General features: G+C 37.6%; 2 protein-coding genes across 2 annotated transcripts in view; one reads left to right on the forward strand and one right to left on the reverse strand.

Annotated features, from left to right (window-relative positions):
• Nucleotides 1-1186: 1186 nt before the first annotated feature.
• Nucleotides 1187-5786, forward strand: NIPAL1 (NIPA like domain containing 1; the record flags this gene model as incomplete). The annotated part of the gene is made up of 5 exons (XM_027676851.1): nt 1187-1511; nt 2568-2624; nt 3072-3162; nt 4872-5032; nt 5171-5786. Coding segments are annotated over 5 exons (1239 nt in total), but the record flags the coding sequence as incomplete, so codon positions are not given.
• Nucleotides 5787-10952: 5166 nt separating this feature from the next.
• The window catches only part of TXK (TXK tyrosine kinase), an 11845-nt gene continuing 3162 nt past the window's right edge, over nt 10953-19635 (reverse strand). Inside the window, 9 exon segments of the mRNA XM_027676852.1 lie at nt 10953-11021; nt 12202-12331; nt 12333-12348; nt 12805-12923; nt 14942-15007; nt 15938-16153; nt 16870-17041; nt 18007-18081; nt 19268-19395. Of these exon segments, the coding sequence (XP_027532653.1) occupies nt 10953-11021; nt 12202-12331; nt 12333-12348; nt 12805-12923; nt 14942-15007; nt 15938-16153; nt 16870-17041; nt 18007-18081; nt 19268-19395 (991 nt within the window).

A 19635-nucleotide genomic window follows, 5' to 3' on the forward strand; every position in this document is an offset into this window, starting at 1 on the left:
GAAAAAAAAAAGGCATGTATTACTGGTGGTGCCACTCAGCAGGATGAATCCTTCATGTGTCATTTTAATTACAGGGAAAACATAGAAAGCAAAATTATTTGTTGCATCCAGTGCTTTATATGAATCACAGTCGACTGAGCTTTTGTACTTCTGCATCAGCTGTTTCATATTTTAACATGTCCTCACAATAAACCTTTTTTCCCCAAAAAAGTTGTCCTTAGAAGCTATTCCAGTCTAGGTTTTCTGATCCACACTGGGAGACATCAGCCTAGACTGTCATAAGCCCTGTTGCAGCTTTGCTGCCTGTCCCCTGCTTCCCTAGGCAAAATAATGATTCCTTTTGTTCTTGGAAATGCAATACTTCTTCTTCCTTTAAAAACACATCTAAGCTGATAACAATGACATCATTCCCACAGACTGTCATCACAGTGATGCTGATAATGCTTGGCTGGCTGAGAGTGTGAAGGTTCAGTCTCAGCTGAGGACCACCTGGCTCTGCAGCTCTGTTGCAGGGAGAGCTGAGGGGACTGTCCCTTGTGGGGCTGTGATCTCCCTCCAGACAGGGCATGTTGAGGTTAGATGAAAATTGCTGTGACGTGCAATGAGGCCTTCACCTGAAAACTTGGATGGATTAAGAAAGATCTGGCTCACACAGTACTCACAGAACAGTTTTAATAAAATGCATATACACCTAGAGTTTACTCCCTGTATAGATTTTTCTTCCTTTTTTTTTTTTTGGTTGTTGCTGTTGTTGTTTTTTGTTTGTTGTTTTCAATCTCAGCCACAAAAGTAAAAGCAGAAGTGTGGAATAACAGGAGACTTACTTTAACAGGCAAAGTCCAAAATCATGGATTTGACTATAAGTTTGTGTTTTGGGAATGTGGTCTCTGCACAACACAAAAGAACCCTTTCATCTTGAGGTTTAAGGTTAGCTTTTAAGATTTTAAGTAGAATTTTACATTGAAGATCATATTTTATTGTTGCATTCCTTGGTATTGCCCTAATTGCTTGACTGAGCCAATGAAGTGCAAAATATATATGTCAAATAATGTATGCACCTGTGAACTGCAGGTTTGGGTAATGACTCAGGGCAGCATTGTGTATGTTGTGTGGATTTTGTGTGTTACTTACACAGTTAGAAAGGACAAGCGCTCTGGGAAGACATAGAAAGGAGTGAGCAGTGTGACATCAGGGCTCTTCCAGTGCTGTGCCTGGATCATTTGTCCCCTTTTTTCTCCTCTCAGGTGCTGTGCTCTCTGTTGCTTGCTGTGACTCCTGCCAAGCATGGTGCCAGATCATCAACGTGTCTGAATCACACTCTCCTTTCCTCACCTCTATGGAAGGGACTGTCAATGAAACAAACTGGAGTATTTCCATGCCTGCTGGAAGCAGGTATCACCTCTACATTGGCTTGGCTTTGGCAATAGGTTCCAGTATCTTTATTGGTTCTAGTTTTATACTGAAGAAAAAAGGACTTTTGAAACTGGCAGGCAGAGGAGTCACCCGAGCTGGTAAGTGGTGGTGCCTGTGTTGCTCCTGCTGGGAACACAAACACCAAAACACAAAATCAAGGTTTGAGTCACAGAATACATGTTTAAAACTGTTGCACTTGAATCAGAAATCCTGTCTTGGTGAGGGATGGAGATACAGTATTATTTCTCTGTGTGTGATTACAGGGACTAGATTTCAGAATTACTAGGGCTGTGGGAACTGCAGTGCGTGTTAAATCCAGTGATCTGATGATATTTCCTCACTGACAGTAGTTAGTTACTAAATAAAATACTCCATTCACCTTAACCTTCAAAATGTCTTTCTCTTTCTTTTTCCATTTTTTTTCCTCCCTCATTTGAGATGGAAACTCTTAGGATGGTAGCTAGGTTTAGTGGGGGTTTTTTGTGGTTTTGGTTTGGGTTTTTTTTAAACTTAATGAGTTGTAGAAAGGATATTTATTAGATGAGTTTCTACAGTTGGTACAACTATCTCTATCTAAGTCAACAGATGAAGATCAAGAAAAAGAACAATTGGACTAATCTCATAATTCCCTTTACATGGATTTAAATACATAGCATTAGCAGTTTTTGTTTTGTTTGTTGGGTTTATTGCAATATACTTTTCCAGAGAATCTGGTTATTTGAAAAAGATGTGTTACTGAATATTCAATATACTTATGTCTTATGTAAGAAAAAATTAATAATTAATGCATGCAGGGGCATTTTTAATTTCTTCCAATTTAAAGTAAAATTGCTGATGATATGAATATATTGGTTTTGAGCGGGGACAGCACTTTGAAGCATTTCTTAAGCTCACCAACAATCTTTATGGACATTTTATTTTTGTTTGGAACTTTCCCTCCATGTATGTTTAGTCGATATCATTCTTCAGAAGTCCAAGTCACAAAACAGTAGAGTGGTTAATAAAATGTCAGTCAAAATCAAGTATTCTTCGTGTCGCACCCAGATAACATGCTCTTTCAGTACTTTGTAGGTGCAAATGTGAAGTTGTACTTTTCTTTATTATAATAAGGTGATCTCTTTCTTCTAAGATGAGGTTATTTCTTCTGCTTTCAGGACAAGGTGGATATTCTTATTTGAAGGAATGGCTTTGGTGGGCTGGACTGCTATCAAGTAAGTCACCTCATTCTTCTCAGCCTATATGTAAATGCTACATAAAGCAGATTGTTTTAAAGAGATTTATTCCCTGATTTTTCACTCCCTTCACTTAAAAGAAATGTCCTTCCATCATGTTCAAGACAAGCCGTTCTGATTTGAGCCATTCACTCAAATACTGCCTTTGGAGCTTCTTGCAGAATAACCACCTTTTCTTTATTATCCTGTCAAAAACAATGGGATTCATCTGTCCAGCTTCTAGAAGTACTTAGGAGAAAAGTGTTTAGCTTTCTTCAGCCTTTATTATTTCCAGAAGAGATTGAAATGAAAATTTGCATATATAGTGTAGAAAAAATATTTTGTTTTATATTTGCTATCATAACTGTCATACAAAATATTGACAGTAGTATGCCTTTTATATCCCCTTCCCCTCCTAAGCTGATCCAAATGTTCTTTCTTCTACAGTGGGATTAGGAGAAGCTGCAAACTTTGCTGCCTATGCATTTGCACCTGCAACCTTAGTTACCCCACTGGGTGCACTGAGTGTTCTCATAAGGTTAGTACCAACTGGGAGCAAACCTTGGCAAATGAACCATTTACTGTCTGAGGGAAAAATACTGTCTTTGGCTGAAAGTAGAGAGATGCAATATATGGACAAAGAATGCTTTTTGTTCCTTTGTGGAAAGATCTGCTCATTTAGAACTGAGTTTTCTGGGTAGGCAGAATTAGAAGTCTTGTTCCAAAGACCACTGAACGACCTTTCACCTATATTATGAAGTATTTCTTATCAGTGTATACAAGGTATACTGCTGATGCACAGTGATAGACGGTTGTAATTTATCTCTTCCTAGAGAACCGAATTGTTATCCTCTTCTTCAGTTGTACCAAAACTTTAAAAGAAAATATCGTATTCCCCCACTAAAATGTTTTCAAAAACATTTATTTTTATAGAAGGATAATTTCATATTAAGGCACACTTAATAAATCTTTTGGTTTTGTTTTGTCTTTTCCAAGTCCTTATGGGAAGAAGGCAAGTAAAATTTTGGTTCTTTTGAAACATGAATGTTCTTCAGAAATTTATTATTTCTTATGTATGAAGAAACAAACAACTTCCAAGTACTTAAGCACATACATTAATGTGGCTTCCATAGCAGCAGAAAAGACATGGTCTATGTTTACAAAGAACTTTCTGGGAAATAATTTATTAGCAAAATGAAATTATTGTCTCTTAAGTAATAATAAGTCTTTAATAAAACACTTATTTTAAGACCTGAGTATGCTGTATGAAACGTTGTGTTTAAAACAACCTGGGCCTCGTATTAAAAAAACCCAAAACAACAAGATGCTTGCAACAATCTAATTGCTAAAACTGCAGCCATTCCATCATAGCAAAACTAATGTAACTCAGTTGTGCTGGAATCAGCATGTAGGTAGATGCAGATTAACTGGCTGCCTGGCTGCTGCTTTGCAAAACAGCTTGAGTTTTATTACCCCCTCCTTTGATGAGGATAGCAATCTTTCTAATTTTCATGAAACAGAGAGGTTGCGAGAATTTCATGTCAGTGAACTTGTTACCTTTGTGTGAAAAAAATGTCTGTATTTTGATCAGTGGGTTGAAAAGCTCTTTGGGAGCGTGTCCACACACCATTATGCCCAAGGTTATGCTCTAACAGGCTAATTGTGCCCTGTAAGGTAGTCTCATTTAGGCTATGTTATTGTCCTTAGGTTAAATATTGAACATCTTAGAGATCCTGGGGTCAGCCCTCTTCAAAGGGGGAGACGTACCCTCTCTGTGGTTTGCGGGGAGTCCTGGCAAGCCAGGCAGAAACTGTGCCTCAGTGGGAGAGTCTGGGGAGGGATGAGGAACAGTTTCCAAAACTCACGTGAATTGGTTCTAATGGCAAATGAAGTGCTTTCATCCATTTTTTAATGAAAAAACCCAGCTTGTGTGGTTAAGCTACAGGTGTGGGAGAGTGCATACTCCTGGCCCAGGCAATCAGGAATGAGAAGTTCCTTGAGCAGTTTGTACTCTTTGCAACCTGGAGGGAAGTGATCAGGGTTGCGAACATCCCTAAAACCTGACCTGACCTCCTTGGTCATGACCAGCCTTATTGCAAAACTCCATACAATTTGATTGTTTCAGGCTGGTTGACCATTATCCAAATTCAAATGAGGTTTTGAGTTACTGTCATGCTAGACAGACAGATTTTGGATGTCTTGCGTGACTGGTGGAGCTGAACCTTTTATTTATTTTTTGCCAAACAGTGCTATATTGTCATCTTATTTTTTAAATGAGAAGCTGAATATTCACGGAAAGCTGGGCTGCGTACTGAGCATTTTGGGCTCAACGGTCATGGTTATTCATGCCCCAGAGGAGGAAGAGGTTACCTCACTAGATGAAATGGAAAGAAAGCTGCGAGATCCAGGTCTGTATGCAATTGCAGTGAATATGTGCTACAGTTCATAGAGAAGTGTTCAGGACTGAATAACTTTATGTACTTGGACGTCATTCTGGTATTTTGTCTCACGTGCACTACTCTTCTTCCCTTTCCTCTTTCTTACAGCATTTGTCACATTTGCTGTTCTCATAACAGTTGTTGTCATTGTCCTGATTTTTGTCGTGGCTCCAAAGAGAGGTCAGACAAACATATTGATCTACATTTTAATTTGCTCGCTCATTGGTGCCTTCTCTGTCTCATCTGTGAAAGGCCTGGGCATTGCCATTAAACAAATGCTGGAGCAGAAGCCAGTTTATCGACATCCGCTGGTTTACATTTTGGTGGGCATCTTGGTGCTCTCAGTCAGCACTCAGATCAACTATCTCAACAAAGCATTGGACGTGTTCAATACATCTCTAGTGACACCTATTTATTACGTGTGTTTCACTACGACAGTTGTGACATGCTCCATCATCTTGTTCAAGGAGTGGAGTAGTATGCAACTGGGTGATATCATTGGAACCCTGAGTGGATTCTGCAGTATCATTATTGGCATTTTCCTATTGCATGCTTTCAAAAATACTAACATCACTTGGAATCAGTTGATGTCTACTGTTGCCAAAGAACCATCACTACCACACCGTAAATACGAAACCAGTGACACTTTATTAGAGAGCATGGAAGATCCAGCTTTGGCATATGAGGAGGACGACATTTTATTCAGTCAGTGAAACTCTCTAAGCAGTGCTCATCATCAAAGAATCGTGAGTTGCCAACTAAGCCCACCCATGTTTACTAGACTTTTACTCTTTTTTTCTGCAGTCCTCTGGGAAATGGTCTGTGAGGCCTGTTAAGTGTGCACCACTCCTCTGTATGTCAGCTGTTGGCAGTAATGAATGAAATGAAAATGTTCAGTAATTAATATGACAGAAACACGAGGGTGATTGTATGTTAGGCAATGAAAAACATTGTCCTCGTTTTTAAGCAGCATCTCCTATTGGAGAATTTTAGCAAAAAATTAATAGTCTTTGTAAGCCACATTTACAAAATGCAATTTTCTTGTAATGATAAAGAGTAATACTTGCTGAAGTGACGAGTAGTCTGCTATTATCTTGGTGATGGCCTTAATATTTCAGGCTTTCTTTATGTTTTTATAATTTATTGCCAAGCAAGCATGTCAATATTCTACATGAAGGATATTTATTGGAGACACAATATGAAGAAAAGAGTGTTTAACCCTTTTAGCCTTTAATAACACAGAAAGAATCGTACCTTGCAGAATATCCCTTCTAAGGAGTCTTTCTGCTGTGCCTTTTGCAACCGGACGTGTCTATCTCGTATTGGCCTTTTTAGCCACCAACGCGCTTGCAACAAACGTGGGTAGTGCCCTTCCCAAATCTTCATTCGCGAAGCCTAGCCATGATGATAAAATTTTATACAAGATTTTTTCCATTTTGGCCACCTACCAATGAACCTTGAATAGATGTCATGAAAAGAATTTATCAAATACAGTTTTTGGTAACCTGTCTCCTTCAAAATCCATTATTTAACAGCAAAGTCTAAGGAATCCTGAGTGGATTGCAAATCCCTGAATGTGCCTGTACTTTTTTATTTAAGATCAAGTTTAAGAAAAAGAAAATTCATTAGAGGCCTGAAAACACTTACTATTGGCTTAAAAATTACATGAGATGAAAGAATAAAGTATTCAAAGGCAGAAGAGAAACAGAATGTACAATTAAGAATTTCTACTCTCGTTTATATTACTTTGTGGTTTAAGAAGGGACTTCGCTTATTTCTGTACATTTTCCTAGTATTGCCAATTAAAACTCAGTTAAGCTTTTCATTTTTTTTCTCATTTTCTGGAACAGTATCATTCCTTATTAATAATAAAACAGTCCTGATATTTTATGTTCTGTTAGAATCCATCTTACAGACCACGTGCTATTTCTAAAAATAGTAGGATGGGCTGTAAACAAGGAGTGAAAAATATCAAAACATCTTTTTTTTTTAGTTTGGCCTTTTCATCATTTCTAAAAATGAGTTTTCACCTCTATTAAATGTTTAGCAATATGATAATCCACCAGAGGCCTAGAAGACTGGTATCTGTACCACAGAATGCTCCTCAATTCTGATCACTGATCTTTATCTCACAAAACCAGCTTGCAGAGTGCCTTATTTACTCATTACAATCCCCTTTGTTTTCCACTTTGTGAGCAAGAAAGTAGCTTCATCTCTCAGATGTATGGGTCATTATGAGCTCACCAGAAAGATAATATTTCCAATCTTTGGATTCTTAAGTGTGAGTCTAGAACATTTTCCAGAAGTTACTAGCACTTCAGCAGTTAAAAACTGATTTTAATCATATATATATATGCCAAGCAGAACTCCCTTGTGAAGCAGACTGTATGTTCTCCAATGTTCAAAAAGTGTAGTAGAAGAGGACAGTTTGGATGGATAACAAATTATTCCACCAAAGAAAGCTCATAATTTAGATGTAAGAACAAAAGGGTTGCTGCTGATATTTCATATGTTTGTGTTGTGCAAACTTTCAGTACTTCCTTTTTTGAAAGATATTCATGAAACATCTCACTTGTTAATTATTTTTGATGATGCTTTAGAAGCTATCAAATACTTGAAAGCAACAGTAGGGATACTAGCTTAAAGTTATTTCTGAATTATAAGCACCTTTTTTTTCACTTGGCTAGGTTTGTAGTTGACATGCCTACAGGAAGAAGTAGAAATTGTATCAATGCCCTGCACCTTCTTTCTAAACTCTCATTTTAACGATGAAGAGCATATATGGAATGTGTGTTACTGAAAAGTGTGTCCAGTTCTTCTTCTCATGGTATTTTATAAAATGTTGCAGGTAGTCTTGTTGGTGTAAAGAGAAGCCCAGATAATGTCATTATGCAATGGGTCTTCGGTTGCCACCTGTGATTACCTAATTTGAGATTACATTCCATAGTGCAGGAGATGGCAGCAATGCTACCCAGCAAAAGAGACATTTTCTCAAAGAATGTACTTGCCTTGAAAATATAATGATAATCCATACAGCTTTGGAATATTTTTCAGATTCTTGGGTGATGAGACTTGCAGTAATTCTTTGCTGTTAAACTGCATGTGTCAAAGAAGCTTAAGGGAAGAAAATCTACAAACAGGGTTTCATTACTTCTTAGTTAATGTAGAGGATACTGTGGCTTTATTGGCCAGATTCGAGCTTCAAAATCTTTATAGTTAAAAACAGGTAATGCAAATAATAAAAAGACTGAAGATGGAGTTTTTATTACAGTTTGTCTGTTAACAAAAACTTGAATTGCTTTTCATTGTGAATTACTCCATTTAAAGAATAACTGAAGAAAATATTTACACTAAAAAGAGAAAAATAATCCCTTTCCATAGCTCGTGGCCCCTTTATTTGCTTATACAGTCATCACTGTGGTATGACCAAATGGATTATTAGTAAGAAAAAGCAACCAGTCCAGTTCCTGAATGAATGTATTGGCATTTTTTAAAGACAGGTAATATAATTCCTTTGAGAAGGGTCTGGACATTCTTTATATGAACTGTTGACAGTCAATTAACTTGTACCGAGCAAAAATTCTGTTATTTTCTACTGGACCTGTCTATCTGCTTTTATACATAAATAACAACTACTAGTAAAAGAATGTGATTTTCTTACAATGTCAGAAAACCAAGTTAATGCTTATTTTCGTGGTGTACAGGAAGTCTGTATGTTAAGAAGTAAATTACTGATTAAATTTTTTGTATAAAAAACATTTGCTGTAAGAGATGTTATTTTTCAAGTGTTTATATTTAGTTATTAGTTTGGAATAACTTTGATTTTTTAGTGAAATTATGCTAATATTTCTCTTGTAATAAATTATTCATGGCTTATATACTAAATTATCTGTATTTTTTAAACAAGGGATAAAAAAAGTGTAATTCATATTTTTAAACTAAAGAAGAAAACCTGAAGCTGATGTATTAGGCATCTCTTTCTCACAGCCAATCACAATGGAGAGTATTTCAGCGGGTTGTCAGGTTTTCCAGGGAGTGAAATGAAGGACGTTATATAAAGTAATTAGAAGTGTTTTGGTAAGTAGGGCGAATGATTAAGAACTAGAACAAAGAAACCTCAGAGACAATACATTGCTATCAAAATTATGGCTTTTAAATGCTGATACAAAACAAATCTTGGCAGCTGCTCATTAATTACCATACCTCCGGACAAATTAATGGGCAATTAAGTTCATTACAAAGCTGCACTGACTAAATGTAGGTAGGTCAAGAAGATTTGAATAGGTTAAATAATCTGTCTGAGTTTAAAAGGAGATACAACAGTTATTAGTTTCTATAGAAATCTGTTCTCCCATCTTCCTCTAGCTACCTTTCCAGCTACGCTTGAAAGAGCTGTGATGTAAAAAATTTACATCCCAAAGAGTACAGATTCAAAACCTTAACCTCTGCTCATCAGAGTTGCATCCTGGAGCTATATGAGGAATTACATACTTCTAGAAAACGTTGTTCTCTCACTATTTAAATTCTGCAAAATAAAACTGGCAAGTGTGTTAGAAAACATCCTTCCAGCAAAGCAGGTTTCCCGTAGCTGACTCCTTTCTGGCAGATTTTAAAATGATGCTGAGGTTCAGAACAAAACTGGGAGGCTGAGCAGGATCCAGGCTGGTGGTGTGTGGGGGAGGAGTGCTAGTGGTGATATACCTTAGTGTCTGCAGGGCCTCCCTGTTTGTGAAGCTTTAAGAGTGGCAGGAGACAGGGGAGTTGGTCTGAAAACTAAGTAGCACTGGAGAGAAGTGTCACCAGACCTGTACACACAAATTATTGATCTGCATTGCTCCTCAGGAGTACCTAAACAAGGAAAGTAATTTCACTTTCTGAAAGTAAATTTCAGTTTGTCAACAGTGTGGGTTTTTTATAAAAAAGAGATATATCCTAAGTGCTAGTTCACAGAATCTCGGAGTTCTGCCTTTTTTCTTCCCATCCATAATACAGACTTGCTCAGGTTTTCTGGTGTTTGATCAGGAAGCATCAGCTAAATTTTTACAAATGCTCAGCACTCCTACAGCCTTTGACCAGACGTTTCCTTTATGGAGATGTTATAGTGTCTCCTTCTAACCTTTACTGCTCTTGTAGGTCTCATTTTTATCACATAAAATTTTGTTCTAAAAAAACAGCTAGCAGACATCTCTTTGTGGTCAGTGACAAGGGTGGCTCTTGCTGTTCACCCATTTTTGCCTGTTTGAAACGGTTAGAATTTGACCTAAGCTCACAGATGCCATGTGGACTAAGGTGGCCTACTCAGTCTTTAATTATGGGTGTAGCTGTTCCGGGAAGTAATTACACTGTGGATACCTGACCTTTGTCCTGTAGACCTTTCTTGCTGACAATTAAGCACCAGTTTCACTGATTCTGAAGCATGTTCTAGTGCGTTTTCATTTGTTTACTGCCAGCCTGATGATAGCAGCTGTTAAATTTATCTGAGTATTAATAACAGCCTGCTCATAATTTTCCCAGAGCCACCTACAGAAAGATTTTATTGAGAGGTGGAAGCCTGGTAGGCAAGCATTATTGTCTCTGTGTATTAGACCAACATGTTTCAAGGATGGGTGCATATTCACCATGGGACGGCTCAGTGAAACGGGCATGATCAAGGTGCTTCGATTACATAAACAGAGTGGAGCTGCTTTTTACTGCACGATACTAGAGTGTATTACAGATCAACTTGAATATGGCAAAACCAGTTTTACAAGAGCTATTAAAAAAGATGCCTCATATATTATTCAAAGGCGCCATGTACTTTATATTGCAGAGACAGTTTGAAATTAGCATTACTTAATTAGCATTGCTTAATGCTAACCTTTCAGTAAATATATTGGTATAAAATCTGTGATTATCTCATCTCTGTTAAATCTGTGAGGGTCAGTATTAACTCTGCAAAAGTAGGACGTCCTTCAGGTTTCTGAAAAGCAGAGGATAAACTTATATTAGCAGATTGGTCAATTATAGTACCAGACTTCAGAAGACAATTATAAGTACATATGAGATACCATTTAAAAATTACATTTTATTTTATTAATACAGAAGAAAAGATCAAGTTTGTCATCTGAGAGAGAAAAATAATGTTATTCATGACACCAGCAACATAAACACAGGCACTTTTCCAAAAATTCCTGAAATTTTTTTATACTTGTTTCAATTCTGGATCAGAATTCCTTTAGGATTTCTCCCTGCAGTGGGTCTATGGAAAGCCCTACCTCTCAGGAAACCATGATACTTGGGAATGTTTCTGGGGTTGTTGAAAAAGGATCTTCCCGGATGTATTATTTGATGTGCTGCTGCTCAATATAGAGCAAACTCCTGGCTGGTGGTAGACAGAGGGGACAACTTCTTCCCCATCCTCTCTCTGCTGGATGGCATCCTGATGGATGGTTGCAATAAGCAAGAAAGCTGGACACAATTTAGATTTGTCTCTTAACCTTTTTTTTACTTAGGGTTTAGAAGTTTTATATGGAGTTAAAAGGTGAGTGATAAAGAGCAACCTCATTTCCTGTAGAGACTAGAGAAGGAGGAACCTTAAGAGATTAATCAGATGGAGAAGTTGATGAAATCAGTGTTTTGATACCAATATAGGAAGACTAGGAGCAGGAGAAACCAAGAAAGAACATCAAGTACCAAATCAGCTTGGAGAGGATGGAAGGGGTGCAGCCTAGAAGCTGAAGTGATGTACAGAGATACTGAGGTACACCTGAAAAAGAGTTCAAAATCTACATCTAGTGGGCATATCCACTTCATATATGGATGTGATAGGGTCAGAACAGAGCTAGAGAAAGCTACGCATGATACAAAGTGAAAAAGGTATCACATTGGATGCAGTAGAGAAGCAAGGCAATAGTGGCATATTCAAACCCGGGGATGGTCTAGACCTATTGAACTGATAGTGTGCTTTATATTTATTAGCTGCAACAGTCAAAAGAAGCAGAGGCTTAGGTGTGATTTGTAAAAAATGTAGTCAGAGATACCGAAGATTTCACAGACGTGAAATAAGGATTTAATGCCTCCATTTACTAAAGATTGCTTTTATATCCACACTGACAATTAATAATAAAGTAATATCACAGGGGAAAAAAAGGGCAACAAACCTCGTGCCAGCAGCTGTATATGACTTTGTACGCAGTATGTGATGCCAAATGTGGTCGATAAAGTTGGTTACCTTGAGAAATCTCATGGACAACTTCAGAATTGGACTTATTTTCAAAGGGCATTTTGCCCTTCCCACATCAATACACCTAGAAGTGAACCAAAATATATGGTTTAGGACAAAACAAAAAATGCCAAACTCACAACTTTTTAACATTAGGAGAACAAAAAACACTCCTGATTTTTTGTGTATTGAAAAATGTGTGAAAATATGGGCAACATGAACTGGAGACAATCAAAACCATTTTCAACTAATATAATTCTGCTCTCTTTTAAGTCAGCTAAGGTCGTGGTCCATGAAACTCAGAGGAATGTACATTTGGTTAATGGGGACTTACTAAGAATGCACATTTCAGTGCAAAACCTAATTTTTAGGCACAGAGCCTTTCTATTGAAAAACATACTTGTCAAATATAAGCAAGATTTAAAAATGGGAAGTACTGCAGCTTAAGATAGGTAGCATGAATAAAAAGTTACACTTTCCTAAATCACATTAGTAGTTTTAGGGAAGCACAATATGTTGCACATGCACCTAATCAACTCACCAAATGACCAGACATCTGACTTGCTGCTGTATTTTTTGAAATAAAAGACTTCAGGAGATGACCATTTGACTGGAAACTTGGCACCTGAAGAGCTGATATATTCGTCATCAATGATGTACCTAAAGAATAAGAGGAAACTTCATATATTTGAATGAGTGACATTTCCACAGAGGGGTTATAATTTCATAAAAATACAATGTCAATTTAGAAACAAGGAAATGGTATCGCTAATTTAGTATAAAATGCACACAGAAACCAATACTGAAAGCTATGCCCTTAAAGTGATTTCTGTTTAAATGAATGATTTGGATTGTTTATGTTGGAAGAAAATATATTGATACCATCTGTAAGACTGACAGGATGGTGGTTATTGTCATTTTTTGGGTGTATATTGATAAGACACCATGGGCAGGAAAACCAGCAGCAATAATTTGTCTTCTTTTAACGGGATCCATTTTTCCAACCACTCGTTCCACACAAATACTACTGTTACTGCCCATCCTCACAGATGTAGTATCTGGGACATTGTTACCAAAGCAACACAGAAAGAGATGTTCATCACATTTGAGGCAAAAGTTTTTGTAGGGGCACTAAAGTAATTTTTTTTGCCCAGGCTTATAGGAGCTAACATCCCAGATAGGATGAAATTATGTGTCTAATGCAGGCATTTATAGGGCAACACTTTAAAAGGTTACTGGTCAGACCCCTACACACTGACAAACTCTGTGCACATTTTCTCAGTATTAACATTCCTGAGTCCACAACAGATGGGCAGTTCTTGGGGAAAGCATAATGCTTTATCATCTTTTAAAGCACCTTTTAAAGGAGGTCACTTGAAATAAATAATCTCATTGCCTCACTTTCTCATTTTGGTGCAGGCACAGAAACATGGGAGGCTACTGAATAAGGAATATATGAAATACCAGCACAAAATAACCTGTAGTGGCAGTTGTGTGAACTCTGAATAATTAGATTGTGTTCCCATCACCTCTTCACAATTTCCCCAGAAGAGTGAGTACCTGTCCAAGAGCCACACCACTGATCTCCACTTCTTGGCAACAATGAGCCATTCAGGTCCATTATTCTTAGGCTGGACCCTGACAGCCCCTTGGTCTCTTACTGTGTTTTCTGACTCATTTGGATGAGTCCAAACCCCTGATACTGATCTTACCCTTTTGGAGAACAGTGCAACCATGGTACAGGACAGACCTTTGAAAAACAAGTATTTAGTTATGAACTGCTAAAGTGTTGTAAGCCTGAGGTTAGAAACAGGATGCAAAACCAAAGGGAAAGGTAAGCAGCATGGCTGTGCTGATCTCATGATTTGTAGCCACAAGGTAGATGTCCCCACCACCTCCTGCTCTGAGCCACTCACTGCCTTTCAAGTTCGTCTGCCTCCTAAGTGAGCTGATTCATTCTACTAATCCTGCAGAAAAAACAGCCAGTAAAACACGACAGGGAAGAGCTTTGTGCTGGGCTTGCAGGAGGAAAGAAGGAAGGAGACAAACCCTCTGGGTAGCAGTCAGTCATTTGATCAGCTCAGCTATAAAATATGGCATGTCCTCTGAGGGAAGACTGTGAGGGCAGAGCTATGTTTCTCTGGCCAATGCTTGTCAGAATACACCGTGCTTTCTTTCCCCACTTTGGCTGCTGCTATCACTAACGAGAAAAACCACTTCCCTGCTAGAGCAGCATGCATCACACTTCCTGACCACCCTCCCTGCATCCTGCCCTCCCTGCATCTTGCCTCACGTACTCAGCCACAGCTGCCTCAAGAGCTCATCACCAGCTCCTGGTTCTATCCCTAGGAACCTTCTGTCTCCTCCCTGCTCAGAAAAGTCGGGGGAACTTCTTTCTTCAAGCTTCTGGCAGCCCTGTGCACCCTGGGCATTTTTCTGTCCATAAACAACTCTGAAGGTTACCTGGCACTTTGTTGACCTGTCTTGCACTCACCAAGAGCAAGAAGAGGACACAACATCCAGTTCATGGTACAATGGTTAAACAACATTACAATTTTTATCAGAATTCAAAAATTAACCACAGTTAATTAACCACAGTGAAGCAAGCAATGACATTAACTCAAGATCATGCTGTCTGAGAATAGGTGCTCATGAAACCTGTGTCAACGGCCTCGTACCTCACCATGCCGAAGTTGGATACTTTAACAATGTGCTCTGCATTAACTAAACAGTTTCTTGCAGCCTGGGGAAAATGAGAGAAACATATCTGAAATCTGTGCTTAAGAATTTTAAGAAAAATACAGCAGTTGATTATATTTGCTTGAGCTCATACTGTTTATATCTGAAAGGAGATTAGTGTATTGGTCAAAAATATGAGTGAATTTCTGGCTCTGAGTCAGTGAACATATTTCACTACTGTGTAGTAACATATACATAGCACGTATGAGCTTAAATGCATGTAGTATGAGTTGCAATATGTTCACATATGCTTGAACGGTGAAAGAATTTTAGGCTGCAGAGTCTAGTCATCCAACAAGGTATCTCCTGAAACACCGGCACTAGGACACTTAGTGTGAATTTTTAAAAATGTTTTTTGACTTTTTCATTACAGAAATCAGGAACTCCTTGTAAATTTTCAAGATTTTACATTTCTTCAGGCAGCTAGATAGGAGAGCAGGAAAATTTCCTCTCCGCATCCAAATGCGAGCATGGATAAAGTATCAAGAAGTACAGAAACAAGCTACTCTCCTATGATTCCCTGCCCATGAGAGGTAGGACAGAAAACCACTCATATATCCCAACATCAAAGTATGGCAGTAGGGAGCTGAAAAAATATGGATAGAAAAAGATTCAATTTTAAAAAATCCTCGTTGTTGCTGATCTTTTGTATTGCTGTGATTTTGGATCACTCTTGTATTGGGATGTCCTAACACCAGACTGCTCCATGCCGATATCCCAGTTTTCTCTGATCTCTCAAGTGTTTATTCCAGTGGTAAAATCTTCTTTTTATTTAAGCTGTCCATGGACAAAAGAACAGCTGAAAAGTTTTATTTTGTCTTATTAGATCCTGCAGAGCTGAAGTCTTACAGGACACATAGTGTCCCATAAAATCAGTGGCACATTCTTTACTGCAAATATTTGTCAAGAACCTCAGAAAACCTATTGTACTTAGTAAATCACGGTGAATACAGCTATTTCTTTCCAGATATTCCATCCCTTCACACACATCCTGGCACATGCTCAGCAGCACTTCTCTGCCAAGTTTCCCCTGCCTTTGCTGAAGGTAATGGAGCAGGCAGCCACTTTCCATGAATTCAGGCACAACGTAGAGAGGCTTGTGATGTGTGCACACTCCGTAAAGCTGGACCAGCTTTGGGTGGGTGAGTTTCCTGTTTAAAATTGCATTTTAGACAGGCTAACATTTGTCCTTGGCAGGTAACTAGACCTTTGATTCCCATGATAGTTTTGAAAAATACTTTCAGTACTCAATAAACAATATCCGATTCAACTGGCTTCAGAGTTCTCCCACTACCTAACACATTTCTGCCTACAACTTCCTCCAAAAAGTTCACTCTGTGAATTCATAATTGTTCATCAGTTATATAAATGCAGTGACTGCAAAGCTTGATTTGGATGATGTAAAATGGAAAGGTCTAGTTATGCCTGGCTTTCGGGCAGGGGACATGACGCTACAAGGGTTCTTCTCCTCTGGGCTTTGCCAAGACCTTATTTGGATATTTTCCTAATTTGCAAAATTTGCAGATATGGTAATATAGTTTCTCAAAAGCTTTAGTTAGATATAAGCTCTGCCAGTAGTCCTAGAGACACTGAATTATGGATGAAAGAATAGTTGTAGGAGTACATTTATTTATCAGAACATTTACTCCCCATTTTGCTCCATGCACAAAGCAGTGAACACTCTAAAGAAAGAGCTTGATGATAGGCACAGAGAGCATCTGTATCAATTTGGTTCAGACCTTTATACCAGTCTTTCTCTCCTGCACATCCACCATTCCCACCAAACTGCTTTGTCTAGTTGTTTAAATGGACCTAGGTTATATTTATTTCTTGGACAACTGCCAGATATAATAGCTTTTGTACTTACATCATCAGTTTGACCTCCTCCATAAAATCATCTTCAGACATTGCATCTTCATTGATTGTTTTGATGGCAACCTTGATTGTTGCTCTGCATTTACCGAGATAAACAACACCAAACTGCCCACGCCCAAGTTCTTTAATGAACATTAGTTCAGATGAGTTTAATCCTCACTCCTCTACAAAAGCAACCGAATATGTTACAAGAGTCAGTCCAGTTTCCCAGTTGGCCTCCTAACTGTGCTCCAGGAGACATGCCTTGCTATTTGCAGTTAATGCATGCAGCGAAGCATCGCACTTGTTCATCAGCTACAGCATGAGTTTTAAATATCTGAAAAATTCCACTTGCTCACATATGTTTAAATGTCTTATTTTACAGCTTTTAGAATCTGATTAGTGCTTAAATTGCTTAATGTAGGAGTGTCTGAGGCAGGAGGATAAGGCAAGTGTTTAGCTTTGGTTGCACATGAGAACTTTTTTGGCATTATGATAGGTGATGTTTTTAGCTCCGAAACAGTTCCAGATGGATAGTATAGCTACAGAAATAGTTACTAGCTGCTTTTATTTTAATAACCACAATAGTTTTACCCTTCAGAAATAATAAGGCTTGAGATTCTTGGAACATAAAAGATACTCAATTTTGGAGGTTCCTATTGTCAGACAGATTGTATAAAATTCCTGATCTGTGTACACAAAAGTGGCATTCATAGCTTGTTTGATATAATACCATGTAGAATTCCATTCTTATTTCTAAAACTTGCAGAACTGACAAAGAAAATCTTCTCCATAAATGATATCAATTTCATTTTTCAATTTCAATTTTCCTAAGCATTTAAATAAACCAAATAGCCTTTTAAAAGCTTTAAATGTCTATTTGAGTCTTAGGTTCACTTAGAAAAGTCCAGATAGCTCTGAAATGCACTGGTAGTTGTATTAGAAGCACAGCAGTCACTGAACAGAAGCAACTGTCTGAATCAGATGTCTAATTTGGTACTGACACCTTACAGGAAATTAGTTTGTTTCTAGTGAATATATGTCTGTTTATGTGTTTCTTATTACCAAGACATTTCACAGATACAACTTAATTATGGGTGAATACAATCTAAATAACTAAATCTCCTCCAAAAGAAGATAAAAAATTTACCATAATTCAGTTCTGCTGTTGCTGGTGAAGAACATCCATCTGATCCAACTGGATATCGAAGACATGTGATAAGACCTGTAGGGAATAAAACAGCAATATTGTGTTGACCAATTACTTAATTTTTAAATATGCTATATCATACCTTTTCTCAAACAAAAACATTTGGAATCTGATGTACATTTCTTATTTCTTGAAGTTACTTTTTCTTACAGCTTCTTCAGAAAAAACATTACAGTGGAAGAAATGGCAAAAGAATATTCAACAGGGCTCTGATTACAAAAAATCTATACTTTCATGAAGCCAAGAGTTAGAGTCTTGTTTGTTTGTCTGTATGACATTAGTGATCCTAAATAAATGAGTTCTAAAAAACTGTATTACCCACCTAAGTGGCATCTTCCAGCATGATTTCTAAGGTTTGTTTCCCGTTGCAAAAAATATCTTCATGTCTGTCATTCATTTTCTTTGCATTCATGAGCCAGCATTACCAGTGAATACATCCCTCACCAAGGATTCTTCGTGTTCATTAATTCTTCCCACTGTTACTTTCAGGTTCTTTTCTGCTACATGTTTTTCCTACAATCCTCCTCCCACCAGCAGAGGGCTCTGTTCATTCCCATATTTTTCTTCTCGCTAGTGCAATGGATCTCTGTGTGTTTTCTCATCTTCACTCATACAGAGTAAAAACATTTTATATTGTATTAAAATGATGGGCAGAACGAAGGTGAAGGATATTCTTCATGCTAAAAATTATAAAAATCTGCCATCAGCCAACAATTAGATGTAAGCTGCAAGCCAGTGTTAAGAGAGTCCTTGTGCTCCCTAATTCTGCCTTTGATTGTTTGTGGTGTAGTTTTGTGTTCTTTTTTTTTTTCAAAATCAGTAGAATGCTACCTGCTGATGCACAGCATAGCTCCTGCTTTTATTAAACTGCATGCATACAAGTTCTTGTTGTAGACAAGGAAAGAATTATGATCAAATTTCATTCAAGTCCCATTCAGTCAAATATGAACCAAGAGAATACAGAGCAGGCTTCTAACTTTGTTAAATTAATTTAATACATGTAGATGAGTTTGGTAGTTTCACTTTCCCCCTTGGCATATGCACACTACAACTATGACTTTGGCAGAAAGGATACAGCTATATGTGAATTCATTAGAAATAGAAAAACTTGTGTCTCTTTCTATAGGAAAGTATTAGACAAGGAATGATTTCCAATTTCTCAAAGTCCAGTTACAAAACCATATCAGCTCACATGCATTACCTGCAGCATTTTGTTGATGATACTCAATGAGCTCAGGAACAGATGAAAAAAGATATTTTTCTGCTACATTATACTGTCCCAAGGGGTTTTGTTTAATTTGATAATGTAGAATATTTCCATTATGACTTCTGAAATCAACAAAGCATTATAATTTTCAGTAAAAATAATTTATACTATAAATCTGCTTAAATTTGAAAGCATAGTAAAATCTGTAAACTTGGAATGTAACTCAACTTAAAATGGCTATGTGTAGCTGGGATACTGTTTCAGGAGAAAAAAAAAGACTCCTTGAATGGCTCTTTCTCCCAGCTTTGGCAGATGTTTTTTATTGCCCAGTTATTTACCCCTATATCTTTGCATCCATAAAA

The sequence above is a fragment of the Neopelma chrysocephalum genome, unplaced genomic scaffold (assembly GCF_003984885.1).
Source record: "Neopelma chrysocephalum unplaced genomic scaffold, ASM398488v2 Primary Assembly neopelma1_42, whole genome shotgun sequence".
NCBI lineage: Eukaryota > Metazoa > Chordata > Aves > Passeriformes > Pipridae > Neopelma > Neopelma chrysocephalum.